Source organism: Oncorhynchus clarkii, chromosome 22, assembly GCF_045791955.1.
Source record: "Oncorhynchus clarkii lewisi isolate Uvic-CL-2024 chromosome 22, UVic_Ocla_1.0, whole genome shotgun sequence".
NCBI lineage: Eukaryota > Metazoa > Chordata > Actinopteri > Salmoniformes > Salmonidae > Oncorhynchus > Oncorhynchus clarkii.
Window position 1 is genome coordinate 47,121,470 of NC_092168.1, and position 15,541 is coordinate 47,137,010.

General features: G+C 41.2%; 1 protein-coding gene across 1 annotated transcript in view; it reads left to right on the forward strand.

The window, feature by feature from the left end:
* Window positions 1-7,795: 7,795 nt before the first annotated feature.
* The window catches only part of LOC139380155 (zinc finger protein 804A-like), a 139,891-nt gene continuing 132,145 nt past the window's right edge, over window positions 7,796-15,541 (forward strand). Inside the window, exon 1 of the mRNA XM_071122598.1 lies at window positions 7,796-7,908. Within this exon, the coding sequence (XP_070978699.1) occupies window positions 7,798-7,908 (111 nt within the window). The 5' untranslated portion in view covers window positions 7,796-7,797. The remainder of the gene's footprint in view (window positions 7,909-15,541) is intronic.

Below are 15,541 nucleotides of genomic sequence, written 5' to 3' on the forward strand. Positions count from 1 at the left end.
GGGTAAGGTTAGGTTAAGGTTAGGGTAAGGGTTAAGGTTAGGGCTAGAGTTAAGGTAAGGGTAAGGTTAGGGTAAGATTAGGGTAAAGTTAGGGTAAGGTTAGGGCTAGAGTTAAGGTAAGGGTTAAGGTAAGGTTAGGGTAAGGTTAGGGTAAGGTTAGGGTAAGGTTAGGGTAAGGGTTAAGGTTAGGGCTAGAGTTAAGGTAAGGGTTAGGGTAAGGTTAGGGTTAGGTTAGGGTAAGGTTAGGGCTAGAGTTAAGGTAAGGGTAAGGTTAGGGTAAGGTTAGAGTAAGGTTAGGGTAAGGTTAGGGCTAGAGTTAAGGTAAGGGTTTCATTAGGGTTAGAGTTATTAGTAGATGTCAGTCTGTAGAGCATTTACAGATGGACTATGCAAATAAAGCGTTACTGTACTATTTAGTAAAGCCTCCAACCTGCGTGTCAGTGTGAGATTATTTTAAAATAGCTCAATGGATTTATGTATCTTTCATTCAGATTTTGACATTTTCCTCTTGCAAAACATTTTAATCATCCCAGTCTGTGATTGGAATATGCTGTTGTACTGTGATCTACGGCATAGGAGGCTGCAGGCAGGACAGCTCATAATAATGGCCCCAAAAAGAGTGAATGGAATGTCACCAAAAACCTGGAAACCATGTGATGAGATGTATTTGATACCATTCCACTGATTCCTATCCAGACATTACCACTAGAAAGTCCTCCCCAATTAAAGTGCCAACAACCGCCTGTGGTCTACACTTCCTCCTGAGACATGGGAGTGACTGTCTGATCTTTCTCTAATCAGACCCTGTGTGATATAACATAATTATCTTTCTCTAAACAGGCACTGTGATGTAATATTCTGATCTTTCTCTAAATTGACACTGTGTGATGTAATATTCTGATCTTTCTCTAAATTGACACTGTGCGGTGTAATATTCTGATCTTTCTCTAAATTGACACTGTGTGATGTATTCATTTATTTTTTTTTAGAGTGGGGAACGAAAATGTATCAGATAATTACTATTGGAAAAATGACATAGTGCCGTGCGTTCACACTTAGATAAAGCTATAAACACCCCACACAGTTTCTTTAGTATGTCCTACAGTTCAATATAAAACATAATCTACCTCAAATGAACATAAAAGAGTGTCTCCAACAGATTAACATACTAGGGTATCTCCTACAGATTAACATACACTACTATCTCCAACAGATTAACATACTAGGGTATCTCCTACAGATTAACATACACTACTATCTCCAACAGATTAACATACTAGGGTGTCTCCAACAGATTAACATACTAGGGTATCTCCTACAGATTAACATACTAGGGTATCTCCTACAGATTAACATACTAGGGTGTCTCCTACAGATTAACATACTAGGGTATCTCCTACAGATTAACATACACTACTATCTCCAACAGATTAACATACTAGGGTATCTCCTACAGATTAACATACACTATTATCTCCTACAGATTAACATACTAGGGTATCTCCTACAGATTAACATACTAGGGTATCTCCTACAGATTAACATACTAGGGTATCTCCTACAGATTAACATACTAGGGTATCTCCTACAGATTAACATACTAGGGTATCTCCTACAGATTAACATACTAGGGTATCTCCTACAGATTAACATACTAGGGAATCTCCTACAGATTAACATACACTACTATCTCCTACAGATTAACATACTAGGGTATCTCCTACAGATTAACATACACTATTATCTCCTACAGATTAACATACTAGGGTATCTCCTACAGATTAACATACACTATTATCTACTACAGATTAACATACTAGGGTATCTCCTACAGATTAACATACACTATTATCTACTACAGATTAACATACTAGGGTATCTCCTACAGATTAACATACACTATTATCTACTACAGATTAACATACTAGGGTATCTCCTACAGATTAACATACACTACTATCTCCAACAGATTAACATACTAGGGTATCTCCTACAGATTAACATACACTATTATCCACTACAGATTAACATACTAGGGTATCTCCTACAGATTAACATACACTACTATCTCCAACAGATTAACATACTAGGGTATCTCCTACAGATTAACATACACTACTATCTCCAACAGATTAACATACTAGGGTATCTCCTACAGATTAACATACTAGGGTGTCTCCTACAGATTAACATACTAGGGTGTCTCCTACAGATTAACATACACTACTATCTCCTACAGATTAACATACACTACTATCTCCTACAGATTAACATACACTACTATCTCCAACAGATTAACATACTAGGGTATCTCCTACAGATTAACATACACTACTATCTCCAACAGATTAACATACTAGGGTGTCTCCAACAGATTAACATACTAGGGTATCTCCTACAGATTAACATACTAGGGTGTCTCCTACAGATTAACATACTAGGGTATCTCCTACAGATTAACATACACTACTATCTCCAACAGATTAACATACTAGGGTATCTCCGACAGATTAACATACACTACTATCTCCAACAGATTAACATACTAGGGTGTCTCCAACAGATTAACATACTAGGGTATCTCCTACAGATTAACATACACTACTATCTCCAACAGATTAACATACTAGGGTATCTCCAACAGATTAACATACACTACTATCTCCAACAGATTAACATACTAGGGTGTCTCCAACAGATTAACATACTAGGGTATCTCCTACAGATTAACATACACTACTATCTCCAACAGATTAACATACTAGGGTATCTCCTACAGATTAACATACTAGGGTGTCTCCTACAGATTAACATACTAGGGTATCTCCTACAGATTAACATACACTACTATCTCCAACAGATTAACATACTAGGGTATCTCCTACAGATTAACATACACTACTATCTCCAACAGATTAACATACTAGGGTGTCTCCAACAGATTAACATACTAGGGTATCTCCTACAGATTAACATACACTACTATCTCCAACAGATTAACATACTAGGGTATCTCCAACAGATTAACATACACTACTATCTCCAACAGATTAACATACTAGGGTGTCTCCAACAGATTAACATACTAGGGTATCTCCAACAGATTAACATACACTATTATCTCCAACAGATTAACATACTAGGGTATCTCCTACAGATTAACATACACTACTATCTCCAACAGATTAACATACTAGGGTATCTCCTACAGATTAACATACTAGGGTATCTCCAACAGATTAACATACACTACTATCTCCAACAGATTAACATACTAGGGTATCTCCTACAGATTAACATACACTACTATCTCCAACAGATTAACATACTAGGGTGTCTCCAACAGATTAACATACTAGAGTATCTCCTACAGATTAACATACTAGGGTATCTCCTACAGATTAACATACTAGGGTATCTCCTACAGATTAACATACACTACTATCTCCTACAGATTAACATACACTACTATCTCCAACAGATTAACATACTAGGGTGTCTCCAACAGATTAACATACTAGAGTATCTCCTACAGATTAACATACTAGGGTATCTCCTACAGATTAACATACTAGGGTGTCTCCAACAGATTAACATACTAGGGTATCTCCTACAGATTAACATACTAGGGTGTCTCCTACAGATTAACATACTAGGCTATCTCCTACAGATTAACATACACTATTATCTCCTACAGATTAACATACTAGGGTATCTCCTACAGATTAACATACTAGGGTATCTCCTACAGATTAACATACTAGGGTATCTCCTACAGATTAACATACTAGGGTATCTCCAACAGATTAACATACTAGGGTATCTCCTACAGATTAACATACACTATTATCTACTACAGATTAACATACTAGGGTATCTCCTACAGATTAACATACTAGAGTATCTCCTACAGATTAACATACTAGGGTATCTCCTACAGATTAACATACTAGGGTGTCTCCTACAGATTAACATACTAGGGTATCTCCTACAGATTAACATACACTATTATCTCCTACAGATTAACATACTAGGGTATCTCCTACAGATTAACATACTAGGGTATCTCCTACAGATTAACATACTAGGGTATCTCCAACAGATTAACATACTAGGGTGTCTCCTACAGATTAACATACTAGGGTATCTCCTACAGATTAACATACACTACTATCTCCTACAGATTAACATACTAGGGTATCTCCTACAGATTAACATACACTATTATCTCCTACGGATTAACATACTAGGGTATCTCCTACAGATTAACATACTAGAGTATCTCCTACAGATTAACATACTAGGGTATCTCCTACAGATTAACATACTAGGGTATCTCCTACAGTTTAAATTACTAGAGTGTCTCCTACAGATTAACATACACTATTATCTCCTACAGATTAAAATACTAGGGTATCTCCTACAGATTAACATACTAGAGTATCTCCTACAGATTAACATACTAGAGTATCTCCTACAGATTAACATACACTATTATCTCCTACAGATTAACATACTAGGGTATCTCCTACAGATTAACATACTAGGGTATCTCCTACAGATTAACATACTAGAGTATCTCCTACAGATTACCATTATGTAGTATCTCATACAGATTAACATACTAGGGTATCTCCTACAGATTAACATACACTATTATCTCCTACAGATTAACATACTAGGGTATCTCCTACAGATTAACATACACTATTATCTCCTACAGATGACCATTATGTAGTATCTCATACAGATTAACATAATAGATGATGTCCAACTGATCAAGGTACTAGAGTATCTCCTACAGATTAACATAATATAGTTTCTCCTGGAGAATAACACACTAGAGAATCTACTACAGATTAACATAACATAGTATCCTCTACATATTAACATAATAGAGCATCTCCTACATATTATAGTGTCTCATACAGATTAACATACTAGAGTATCTCCTACAGGTTGACATACTAGAGTCTGTCCTACAGATAACATACTGGAGTATCTACTACAGTTTAAAATACTAGAGTGTCCCCTACAGATTAACATACCAGAGATATCATACATATTAACATAATATAGTGTCTCCTACAGAATAACATGCTAGAGTATCTCCTAAAGATTAACATAATAGAGTATCTCCTACAGATTAATGTATTATTGTAACTCATACAGATTAACATACTAGAGTATCTCCTACAGATTAACATAGTAGAGTACCTCATACAGATTAATTTAATAGAGTATCTCCTACAGATTAACATAATTGAGTGTCTAATACAGATTAACATTGTAGAGTATCTCCTACAGATGAACATAGTAGAGTATCTCCTACAGATTAACATAACAGAGTATCTCCAACAGAATTCACACTAGAGTTTCTCAAAGAGATGAACATAATAGAGTTTTTCCTACATATTAACATAATATAATATCTCCTACAGATTAACATGCTAGAGTATCTCCTAAAGATGAACATACTAGAGATTATCCTACAGATTAAAATACTGGAGTATCACATACAGATTAACATACTAGAGATAATCCTACAGATTTATATACTAGAGTTTCTCCTAAAGATTAACATAATATAGTATCACATACAGATTAACATACTATATATTATCCTACAGATTAACATAATAGAGTTTATCCTACAGATTAATATACTAGAGTATCTCCTACAGATTAACATGCTAGAGAATCTCCTACAGATTAATTTACAATAGTATGTCCGTATTAACATAATTAATATAATATAGTATCTCCTACAGATTAACATGCTAGAATATCTCCTACAGATTAATTTACAATAGTATGTCCTTATTAACATAATTAATATATTATAGTGTCCCCTACAGATTAACATGCTAGAGTATCTCCTACAGATTGATTTACAATAGTATGTCCTTATTAACATAATTAATATAATATAGTAGCTCCTACAGATGAACATGCTAGAGTGTCTGCTACAGATTAACATACTAGAGATTATCCTACTAGTTATTATAATGGAGTATCTCCTACAGGTTAATATAGTAGAGTATCACATGCAGGTTAATATAATCAAAGATGGACGACAGGGTAGTTAACAAATATCCTCAGAAGCATTTGTGCATTCCTGGGCTAGCAGCATCAGTCCTCCCTTCTGCCTGCTTCTCCACTTCTACTGCTTCAGCTTCTTACAGCCAAATTAGAAAGAGAGAGAGTGAGGAGAGGGAGAAGGAGAGGGAGGGGTAGAAGGAGAGGGAGGGGTAGAAGGAGAGGGAGGGGGAGAAGGAGAGGGAGCGAGAGATGGGGAGGTAGGGAGAGAGTGAGGAGGGGGAGAAGGAGAGGGAGGGGGAGAAGGAGAGGGAGGGGGAGAAGGAGAGGGAGCGAGAGATGGGGAGGGAGGGAGGGTGAGAGAGGAGGGGAGAGTGGGTGTCTGTGTCCGTGTGTGTGTGTTGAACTGTGTTGAGCTATGTGTGTGTGTGTGCGTGCGTGTGTGTGTGCGCGTGTGTGTGTGTGCGTGTGTGCGTGCGCGTGTGTGTGTGTGCGTGAGGAAAGCAGTGTGATGCACGGCAAGAGAGAGGGAGAGATACTGCTGAATCCTGGTTGGCTGGGGAGCAGTGGCTGACTCAGTGGATCTAGAGATAGACAGAGAGAGTGTGAGAGAGAGAAAGAGAGAGAGAGACAGACAGACACACAGGGAGAGAAACAGAGAGCCCTTTCCTCGACCAGTGGCTCTCTTTCATTGGCTCGGTGCACTGGACCGGCAAACAGGAAACACTACAACACCATGCCTGTTTCTGTCGCTACATCAAGTCTCTACCACTACCGCTGCTACTACCTCGCATCATCTTCACTAGAACCAGCCAGCACTCAGACAGAGGATCAGAGAGAGAGAGAGCGGGAAGCCCCCTGAAAGACAGACTCGGCGGAGTAAAGAAACAAGAGACTGTGGCTGAGGCTGGACCAGGGTTACGACGCTACAGACTGAAGTCAAGCAGCTGCTGTGTTTCTCTTCCTGCTCCCAGTTGCTGGAGCTCCATGCGAGAGGAGAAAAAGTAGAGCGGCGGAAAGAGAGAACTGCTGTTGAGAGTCTGGAAGAGCTGGAAGACGGAAAACAAAGCCCACGTAGCAACACCGCTCTGAAGTGGCTCAAGAGAGACATACTGACTGACTCTCAAGTGGCTCAAGAGAGACATACTGACTGACTCTCAAGTGGCTCAAGAGAGACATACTGACTGACTCTCAAGTGGCTCAAGAGAGACATACTGACTGACTCTCAAAGTGGCTCAAGAGAGACATACTGACTGACTCTCAAGTGGCTCAAGAGAGACATACTGACTGACTCTCAAGTGGCTCAAGAGAGACATACTGACTGACTCTCAAGTGGCTCAAGAGAGACAGATTGACTGACTGACTGCTGCTCCAGTGGATGCTCAAGACCACGTTGTGACGCTCCAAGACTCACTGACGCGAGGGTTGGCTTCTCCCAACACACCTGACTGAAGGACTGACCCTCAGGTTGTGACCAGAGCAGTGGCTCATGCTGACAACACACAGCAGGATTTAAAGGGAGTTAGTTCTCCTCGACCTTAAACCTGTAGAATTCTCTTTGACGTCTGACTATCAGCGTATGGAACACTGAATTCCCCCCCCCCCCCCCCCCCGTTACAAGGACTTTGGTTCAGGTTCTGTAGCTCTACGACCAGGCTCTTGTAGATGTAACACTTCATTGTTTTTGCTTCTCTTGATTCTGACTGTTTGTCTGTGCGCTCAGTGGAAGACCCCCCCCCCTCTCCAGCTCCGTGCCTCATGGCTTGCTACTACATTGTCATCAGTTCTACTCACCTCAGCAACGGCCACTTCAGGAACATCAAGGGAGTTTTCCGCGGACCCCTCAGCAAAAATGGCAACAAGAACTTGGTAAGTACTCTACATCTTAACTTTGTCTCATGTGTTACTTTCTCCTTGTGCCCGAGTGAGTATCTGATGCTTTCTGCTTGAGTCTGAGTGAGTATCTGATGCTTTCTCCTTGAGTCTGAGTGAGTATCTGATGCTTTCTCCTTGTGCCTGAGTGAGTATCTGATGCCTGTGTTCTCTGCTACGCCAGACTGGAGGGAGGCATTCCAGAACTTGTAACTGTAGAATTTTATATTTATTATGATCCTGGGTTCCAAATATGATTAAAACTATGACATCACGACAAAACACAATAACATAACAGCCAACATCATAAATAACGCAATACATCATTGTTATGTTATTCCTCTCTTATTACAGAGGTACAATATAATATCCACAATACCACAATGTGTGTGTGTGTGTGTGTGTGTGTGTTAGAGCATGTGTCAGTATACGTGTGTGTGTGTGCATGTGCGTGTGTGTGTGTGTGTGCATGTGTCAGTATACGTGTGTGTGTGTGCATGTGTGTGTGTGTGTGTGTGTGTGTGTGTGTGTGTGTGTGTGTGTGTGTGTGTGTGTGTGTGTATATATAATTAACTATTTTGTTTGCGACACCAATCAATCTATCCATAAGAACATTGGAACTAAATTAGCTCTTAACTTTTAACTTGACTTAGTTGGACATGGAAGCAAACCGTAATACTCTCTGTCTTACTCTTGTTTGGTGCCTTTGCCTCTTTCTTAAAAATAAATAAAAAATATATATATATATTTCTGTAAACACACAACACTAGTGTGGGGTTGAATCAGTTTAGACTCTGCTATTTTCCGCATTAAAAAAAAAGATATTTCCTCAACTGTTGACAGAACAGAACATAATGGGTAATGTGTCCCAGATGGACATGTTCTGACCAGTGGCCGTGTCTAAATTCCTACCAGATGGACAGCGAGGATGCTGCTGATCTCTCTACATGCAGTCATAGTCCTTAATCATCCTTTTACCATAGCTAGGGTTTTAGTCTGATTCCAAACAAATCGTTCTATTCGTCCAACCAGATTCTGGCCTTCTAGAACACACTATTAATCCTTCTGTTTGTCGAATCAGAGACTAGCATTCTAGAATACACTATTAATCCTTCTGTTTGTCCAATCAGAGACTAGCATTCGAGAACAAACATATCCAATTCCACAATCAGAACTCGGAATCTGGGGCAACGCAGTGGGGAAATTAGGGAAGAGGAGAACTATGTCTAGAGAGACTCTTGGATAGATTTCCCGGCTATTAATTATGTAAACAAAAGTGTGATCTCACCATTGTTTGTCATATTTAGGAAGATCATCGCCCACACTGGATATTATCAGTGACGCTGCCCTGATTACTCACTACACACAGTAATCTAATTCAAATGCAAGAGTTCCTGAAAGGAAGAAATGCCTTCACTTTTTAAAGCTTTGAATATGAATATGAATATGCTACTGATGAAATTGCTTATGTTCTCCCTCAAAACATTCGTCTGCCGAGCAGAACAGAGCTTTCCTGACAGCCGACTCTCCCTCTTTAAAGAATTGGAAATGATTTGAGATAAAATATTGAAGCACTCTATTCCCACTTATGTTGTGGCAGCATGCAGCCTCCCACTTCCTCCTGCCTCCTCCTGCCTCCTGCCTCCTCCTGCCTCCTGCCTCCTCCTGCCTCCCACTTCCTCCCACTTCCTCCTGCCTCCTCCTGCCTCTCTCCTCTTCCCTCCCTCCCTCCCTCCCACTTCCTCCTGCCTCCCTCCTCTCTCATCCCTCCCTCGCTCCCTCCCTCCCACCTCCTCCTTCCTCTCTCCTCCTCCATCCCGCCTCTTCCCTATTGCCTCCTACACCATCTCTCCACCATCTCTTCTCCTCCCTCCCTCCCTCCCACCTCCTCCTTCCTCTCTTCTCCTCCCTCTCACCTCCTTCCACTTGCCTCCCGCATCCTGTTTAACATAGCCAGCGCGTCAGGTGGCACGGCACTGAGAAGGGAGCAGGCAGCAGCAGCAGCAACATATTCTTTAAAGACAATAGGAAAGAACAGAGTTACTCCTCCACTCCTCACTGTGGCCAGGACTGGCTGCTGTGGGCCATTACCCAGGCTCCAAAACCCCCTCCACCCCTCACCGCTATCGCTTCACTCCATCGTTCACCGGGAGACCTGATGTCATTGAATCTAGAATTACTGAGACCGGGAGCAGAGGAGGGGAGTGATGGGGGATGTCCCTTACTGGCACCACACAGACAGACACTGTAAATATACCTCCGTGCTCTACTCTCTCTCACTCTCTCTCACTCTCTTTTTCTCGGGACTCTCTCTCTCTCTCTCTCTCTCCCGCTCTCCCTGCTGTAAATCTGCTGCTGTGGCTCCAGAGTGTACACAATAACACAACCCGACACACTGCATGGGAATGTAACTCTTTGTAAGAGCTCTGCTTATCCCTCCGTTGGTGCAGTGCCATCTGGCTACAAACAGCATAGCACAGCGAGAGCAGCACAGAGCTGAGATTTCCGTCCAAAGAAAATGTGCGGCCATACAACAATTTGTTACAGCAGGTTTAGTGGTTCCAGCAAGGAGGAGGAGGAGAGAGAGGAGAGAGAGGAGAGTAAGGAGAGAGAGGAGAGGGGGAGAAAAGAAGGATAGGAGGGGAGACTTCCGTCACATTAAGCTTGGCAGACACCTACAGCAGAAAGAGAGAGAGAGCGGGAGAGAGAGAGAGAGCGGGAGAGAGAGAGCGGGAGAGAGAGAGAGAGAGGGAGAGAGAGGGAGAGAGAGAGAGAGAAATATTTATAGATAGAGAAGAAAGGGAGAGGGAGAGATAGGGAGAGAGAGAGAGATAGGGAGAGAGGGAGAGAGGGGAGACAATATATATATAGATAGAGAGGAAGAGGGAGAGAATGAGATAGAGAGACAGAGACGGAGAGAGGAGAGAGAGAGAGAGAGAGAGAGAGAGAGAGAGAGAGAGAGAGAGAGAGAGAGAGATGGACCTGAGAAAGAGAGAGTGAGAGTGAGAGGGAGGGAGCAGGGAGGTATATTTAGAGGCTGTCTGTGTGACTAGAGAAAGAGGAGAGAGAGACAGCAAGAGAAAGAGAGAAAAAGACACGGAGAGAGAGAATGAGAGAGGAAAGAGAGAGAGACACAGAGAGAGAGATAGAGAAAGAGAGAGAGACAGACAGACAGAGAGAGAGAGAGAGATAAATAACTAGAAGAAAAAGAGGAGACAGATAGAGAGACACAGAGTGAGAGAGAGAGAGAGAGAGAGAGAGAGAGAGAGAGAGAGAGAGAGAGAGAGAGGGGAAGGCAGCGATGGAAGGGGAAAGGAGAGAGGGGGTCTCCTCCAGTGGTCATTATACTCTGGTGGGCATGATGCTTCTGCTTGGTGGTAATGGAGAGCCTCTCAGAGAGAGACAGAGAACTGGAATTACAGGTACTTACTATGTGAGCAGCCACTGGATTGCTGCTATGCCCGCCCACTCAGTATATCAACACGCATCACAGGGCACAGAACGGCTCGACAGAATAATCACCACATTACAAACAAACAACAAATGAGAGGATTCAGCGAAAGCTCAGGTGGCCAAGGTTCAATTCTGCAATGTTCAATTCTTCAAGGTTCAATTCTTCAAGTTTCAATTCTTCAAGGTTCAATATCTTCAAGGTTTCAATTCTACAAGGTTCCATTCTTCAAGGTTCCATTATTCAAGGTTTAATTCTTCAAGGTTCAATTCTTCAAGGTTTCGATTCTTCAAGGTTTGATTCTTCAAGGTTCAATTCTTCAAGGTTCAAATCTTCAAGGTATGATTCTTCAAGGTTAAATTCTTCAAGGTTCAATTCTTCAAGGTTTCGATTCTTCAAGGTTCACATTCTTCAAGGTTAAATTCTTCAATGTTCAAATCTTCAATTTTTTAATTTTTCAATGTTCGATTCTTCAAGGTTCAATTCTTCAAGGTTCAATTCCACAAGGTTAAATTCTTTAAGGTTCGATTCTTCAAGGTTTCAAGTCTTTCCGTTGGTGTTTTAAAATCTGTCCACAAATGAGTGCTGTCATTGTGGATTGTTGAATTGGAGGCGTTTGAAGTGTAGTGCAGGATTTACATTTTTTTTTTTTATAAGTGAGTGCTCATCTTTTTAGCCTTTGGGGTTTAGCTTCACTGAAAGCTGGAGGCATTTGAAGCCGCGATGGAAACGTACAGTATGGGTGCTGTCTGAAGTGATGGAAAAAGTACCCAAAATGACTCAAGTAAAAAGTGAAAGTTACCCAGTAAAATAAAACTTGAGTAGAAGTCTATATGTAATTGGTTTTAAAAATACTTATGTATCAAAAGTACAAGTATACGTGATTTCGTATTCCTTGTTTTAAGCCATCCAGACGGCACAATTATCTGTTACATGTTTTATTTACTGATAGCCAGGAGCACACTCCAACACTCAGACATCATTTAGAAATGAAGCATTTATGTTTAGTGAGTCTGCCAGATCAGAGGCAGTAGGGATGACCAGGGATGTTCTCTTGATAAGTGTGTGATTTGACAATTTCCTGTGCTGTCCTCTCCTGCTAAGCATTCAAAATGTTAGAAGTACTTTTGGGTGTCAGGGAAAATATATGGAGTAAAAACTGGATCATTTTCTTTAGTTATGTAGTGAAGTAAAAGTAAAAGTTGTCAAAAATATAAACAGTAAAGTACAGATATCTCCCAAAACAACTTAAGTTGAAATTTAATGTATAGGGTGATATTTAAATGAAGTTCATCATTGAGGGCTTTTAGAGATAATTAAGTTAAATCTGGATGCGTTTGAAACTTTGTAGTGCTGTACTGATCGAATGGATGTTAGACTGAGTTGCTGTTAACTCTGGCTGGCTGTGAAGTAGAGAGCAAATGGAGAAACCTCATCCCTAGAGCGACCTCATCCCTAGAGAAACCTCATCCCTAGAGAGACCTCATCCCTAGAGCGACCTCATCCCTAGAGAAACCTCATCCCTATACAGACCTCATCCCTAGAGAAAACTCATCCCTAGAGAAACCTCATCCCTAGAGAGACCTCATCCCTAGAGAGATTTCATCCCTAGAGAGATTTCATCCCTAGACAGACCTCATCCCTAGAGAAACCTCATCCCTAGAGAGACCTCATCCCTAGAGAGATGTCATCCCTAGACAGACTTCATCCCTAGAGAGACCTCTTCCCTAGAGAGATGTCATCCCTAGACAGACCTCATCCCTAGAGAAACCTCATCCCTAAAGAAACCTCATCCCTAGAGAGATGTCATCCCTAGAGATTTGTCATCCCTAGAGATATGTCATCCCTAGAGAAACTTCATCCCTAGAGAAACCTCATCCCTATAGAAACCTCATCCCTAGATAAACCTCATCCCTAGAGATTTGTCATCCCTAGAGAAACTTCATCCCTAGAGAAACCTCATCCCTATAGAAACCTCATCCCTATATAAACCTCATCCCCAGAGAAACCTCATCCCTAGAGAAACCTCATCCCTAGAGAAACCTCATCCCTAGAGCGATGTCATCCCTAGAGAAACCTCATCCCTAGAGAAACCTCATCCCTAGAGATATGTCATCCCTAGAGAAACCTCATCCCTAGAAAAACCTCATCCCTAGAGAAACCTCATCCCTAGAGATATGTCATCCCTAGAGAAACATCCCTAGAGAAACCTCATCCCTAGAGAGATGTCATCCCTAGAGAGATGTCATCCCTAGAGAAACCTCATCCCTAGAGAAACCTCATCCCTAGAGAAACCTCATCCCTAGAGAGATGTCATCCCTAGAGAAACCTCATCCCTAGAAAAACCTCATCCCTAGAGAAACCTCATCCCTAGAGATATGTCATCCCTAGAGAAACCTCATCCCTAGAGAAACCTCATCCCTAGAGAAACCTCATCCCTAGAGATACGTCATCCCTAGCGATATGTTATCCCTAGAGAAACCTCATCCCTAGAGAAACCTCATCCCTAGAGAAACCCCATCTCTAGAGAAACCTCATCCCTAGAGATATGTCATCCCTAGAGAAACCTCATCCCTAGAGAAACCTCATCCCTAGAGAGACCTCATCCCTAGAGAGATGTCATCCCTAGAGAGATGTAATCCCTAGAGAAACCTCATCCCTAGAGAAACCTCATCCCTAGAGAAACCTCATCCCTAGAGTGATGTCATCCCTAGAGAAACCTCATCCCTAGAGAAACCTCATCCCTAGAGAAACCTCATCCCTAGAGAGATGTCATCCCTAGAGAAACCTCATCCCTAGAAAAACCTCATCCCTAGAGAAACCTCATCCCTAGAGATATGTCATCCCTAGAGAAACCTCATCCCTAGAGAAACCTCATCCCTAGAGAAACCTCATCCCTAGAGATACGTCATCCCTAGCGATATGTTATCCCTAGAGAAACCTCATCCCTAGAGAAACCTCATCCCTAGAGAAACCCCATCTCTAGAGAAACCTCATCCCTAGAGATATGTCATCCCTAGAGAAACCTCATCCCTAGAGAAACCTCATCCCTAGAGAGACCTCATCCCTAGAGAGATGTCATCCCTAGAGAGATGTAATCCCTAGAGAAACCTCATCCCTAGAGAAACCTCATCCCTAGAGAAACCTCATCCCTAGAGAGATGTCATCCCTAGAGAGATATCATCTTGGTTCAGAGACAGCAGCAACGCTGGAACGATCTCAAACTGTTATAAGGCACAAAAGACTTCAGTCCAAACAGTAGGGCGACAGCTTCTATCATATGGCTTAACAGCTGGTGGTTTAACACAAGAGAGAGTGTAAAGACAGAGGCTCTTCTCATCCCTTTCTAAGTTCCAACTTTAGCACTAGTCACATTATATAGATGACATTCCAAAGAGTAGGACTAGTATCAAATCCCTTACAACTAGTGGTTTTACCAAAGAGAGAAACGATGCTGTAGTCATCCCACTTTAATTTCCTCTACACTCATCACTCTGATCTTCGGCAACATTTATTTGATAGGAGCACGATATACTGGCCTGTGCTGCAGAGAATATAAACACATTTTAATTTAAATGATTAACAGTGACATCAGAAAGTATACACAACTGTTACGGCTGTCATCGGAATGAGACCAAGGTGCAGAGTGGTAGGCGTACATTTTGAATTTATTAAATGAACAAACCCCAAAAAACAAGAAAGATAAATGACACGTAAAGTATTGTAGCGCTTAACCAGCAACTAACAAAAACAAGATCCCACAACAGAAAGTGGGAAAAAGGGCTGCCTAAGTATCATAGATCTAGCTGGACTGTCATATTATAATAGAGACAGTAGATCTAGCTGGTCTGTCATAACATAATAGAGACAGTAGAGCTAGCTGGACTGTCATATTATAATAGAGACAGTAGATCTAGCTGGTCTGTCATAATATAATAGAGACAGTAGATCTAGCTGATCAGTCATAATATAATAGAGACTTTAGATCTAGCTGGGATGTCATAATATAATAGAGACAGTAGATCTAGCTGGTCTGTCGTAATATAATAGAGACAGTAGATCTAGCTGGTCTATCATCATTTAATAGAGATAGTAGATCTAGCTGGTCTGTCATATTATAATAGAGACTGTAGATATAGCTAGTCTGTCATAATATAATAGTGACAGTAGATCTAGCTG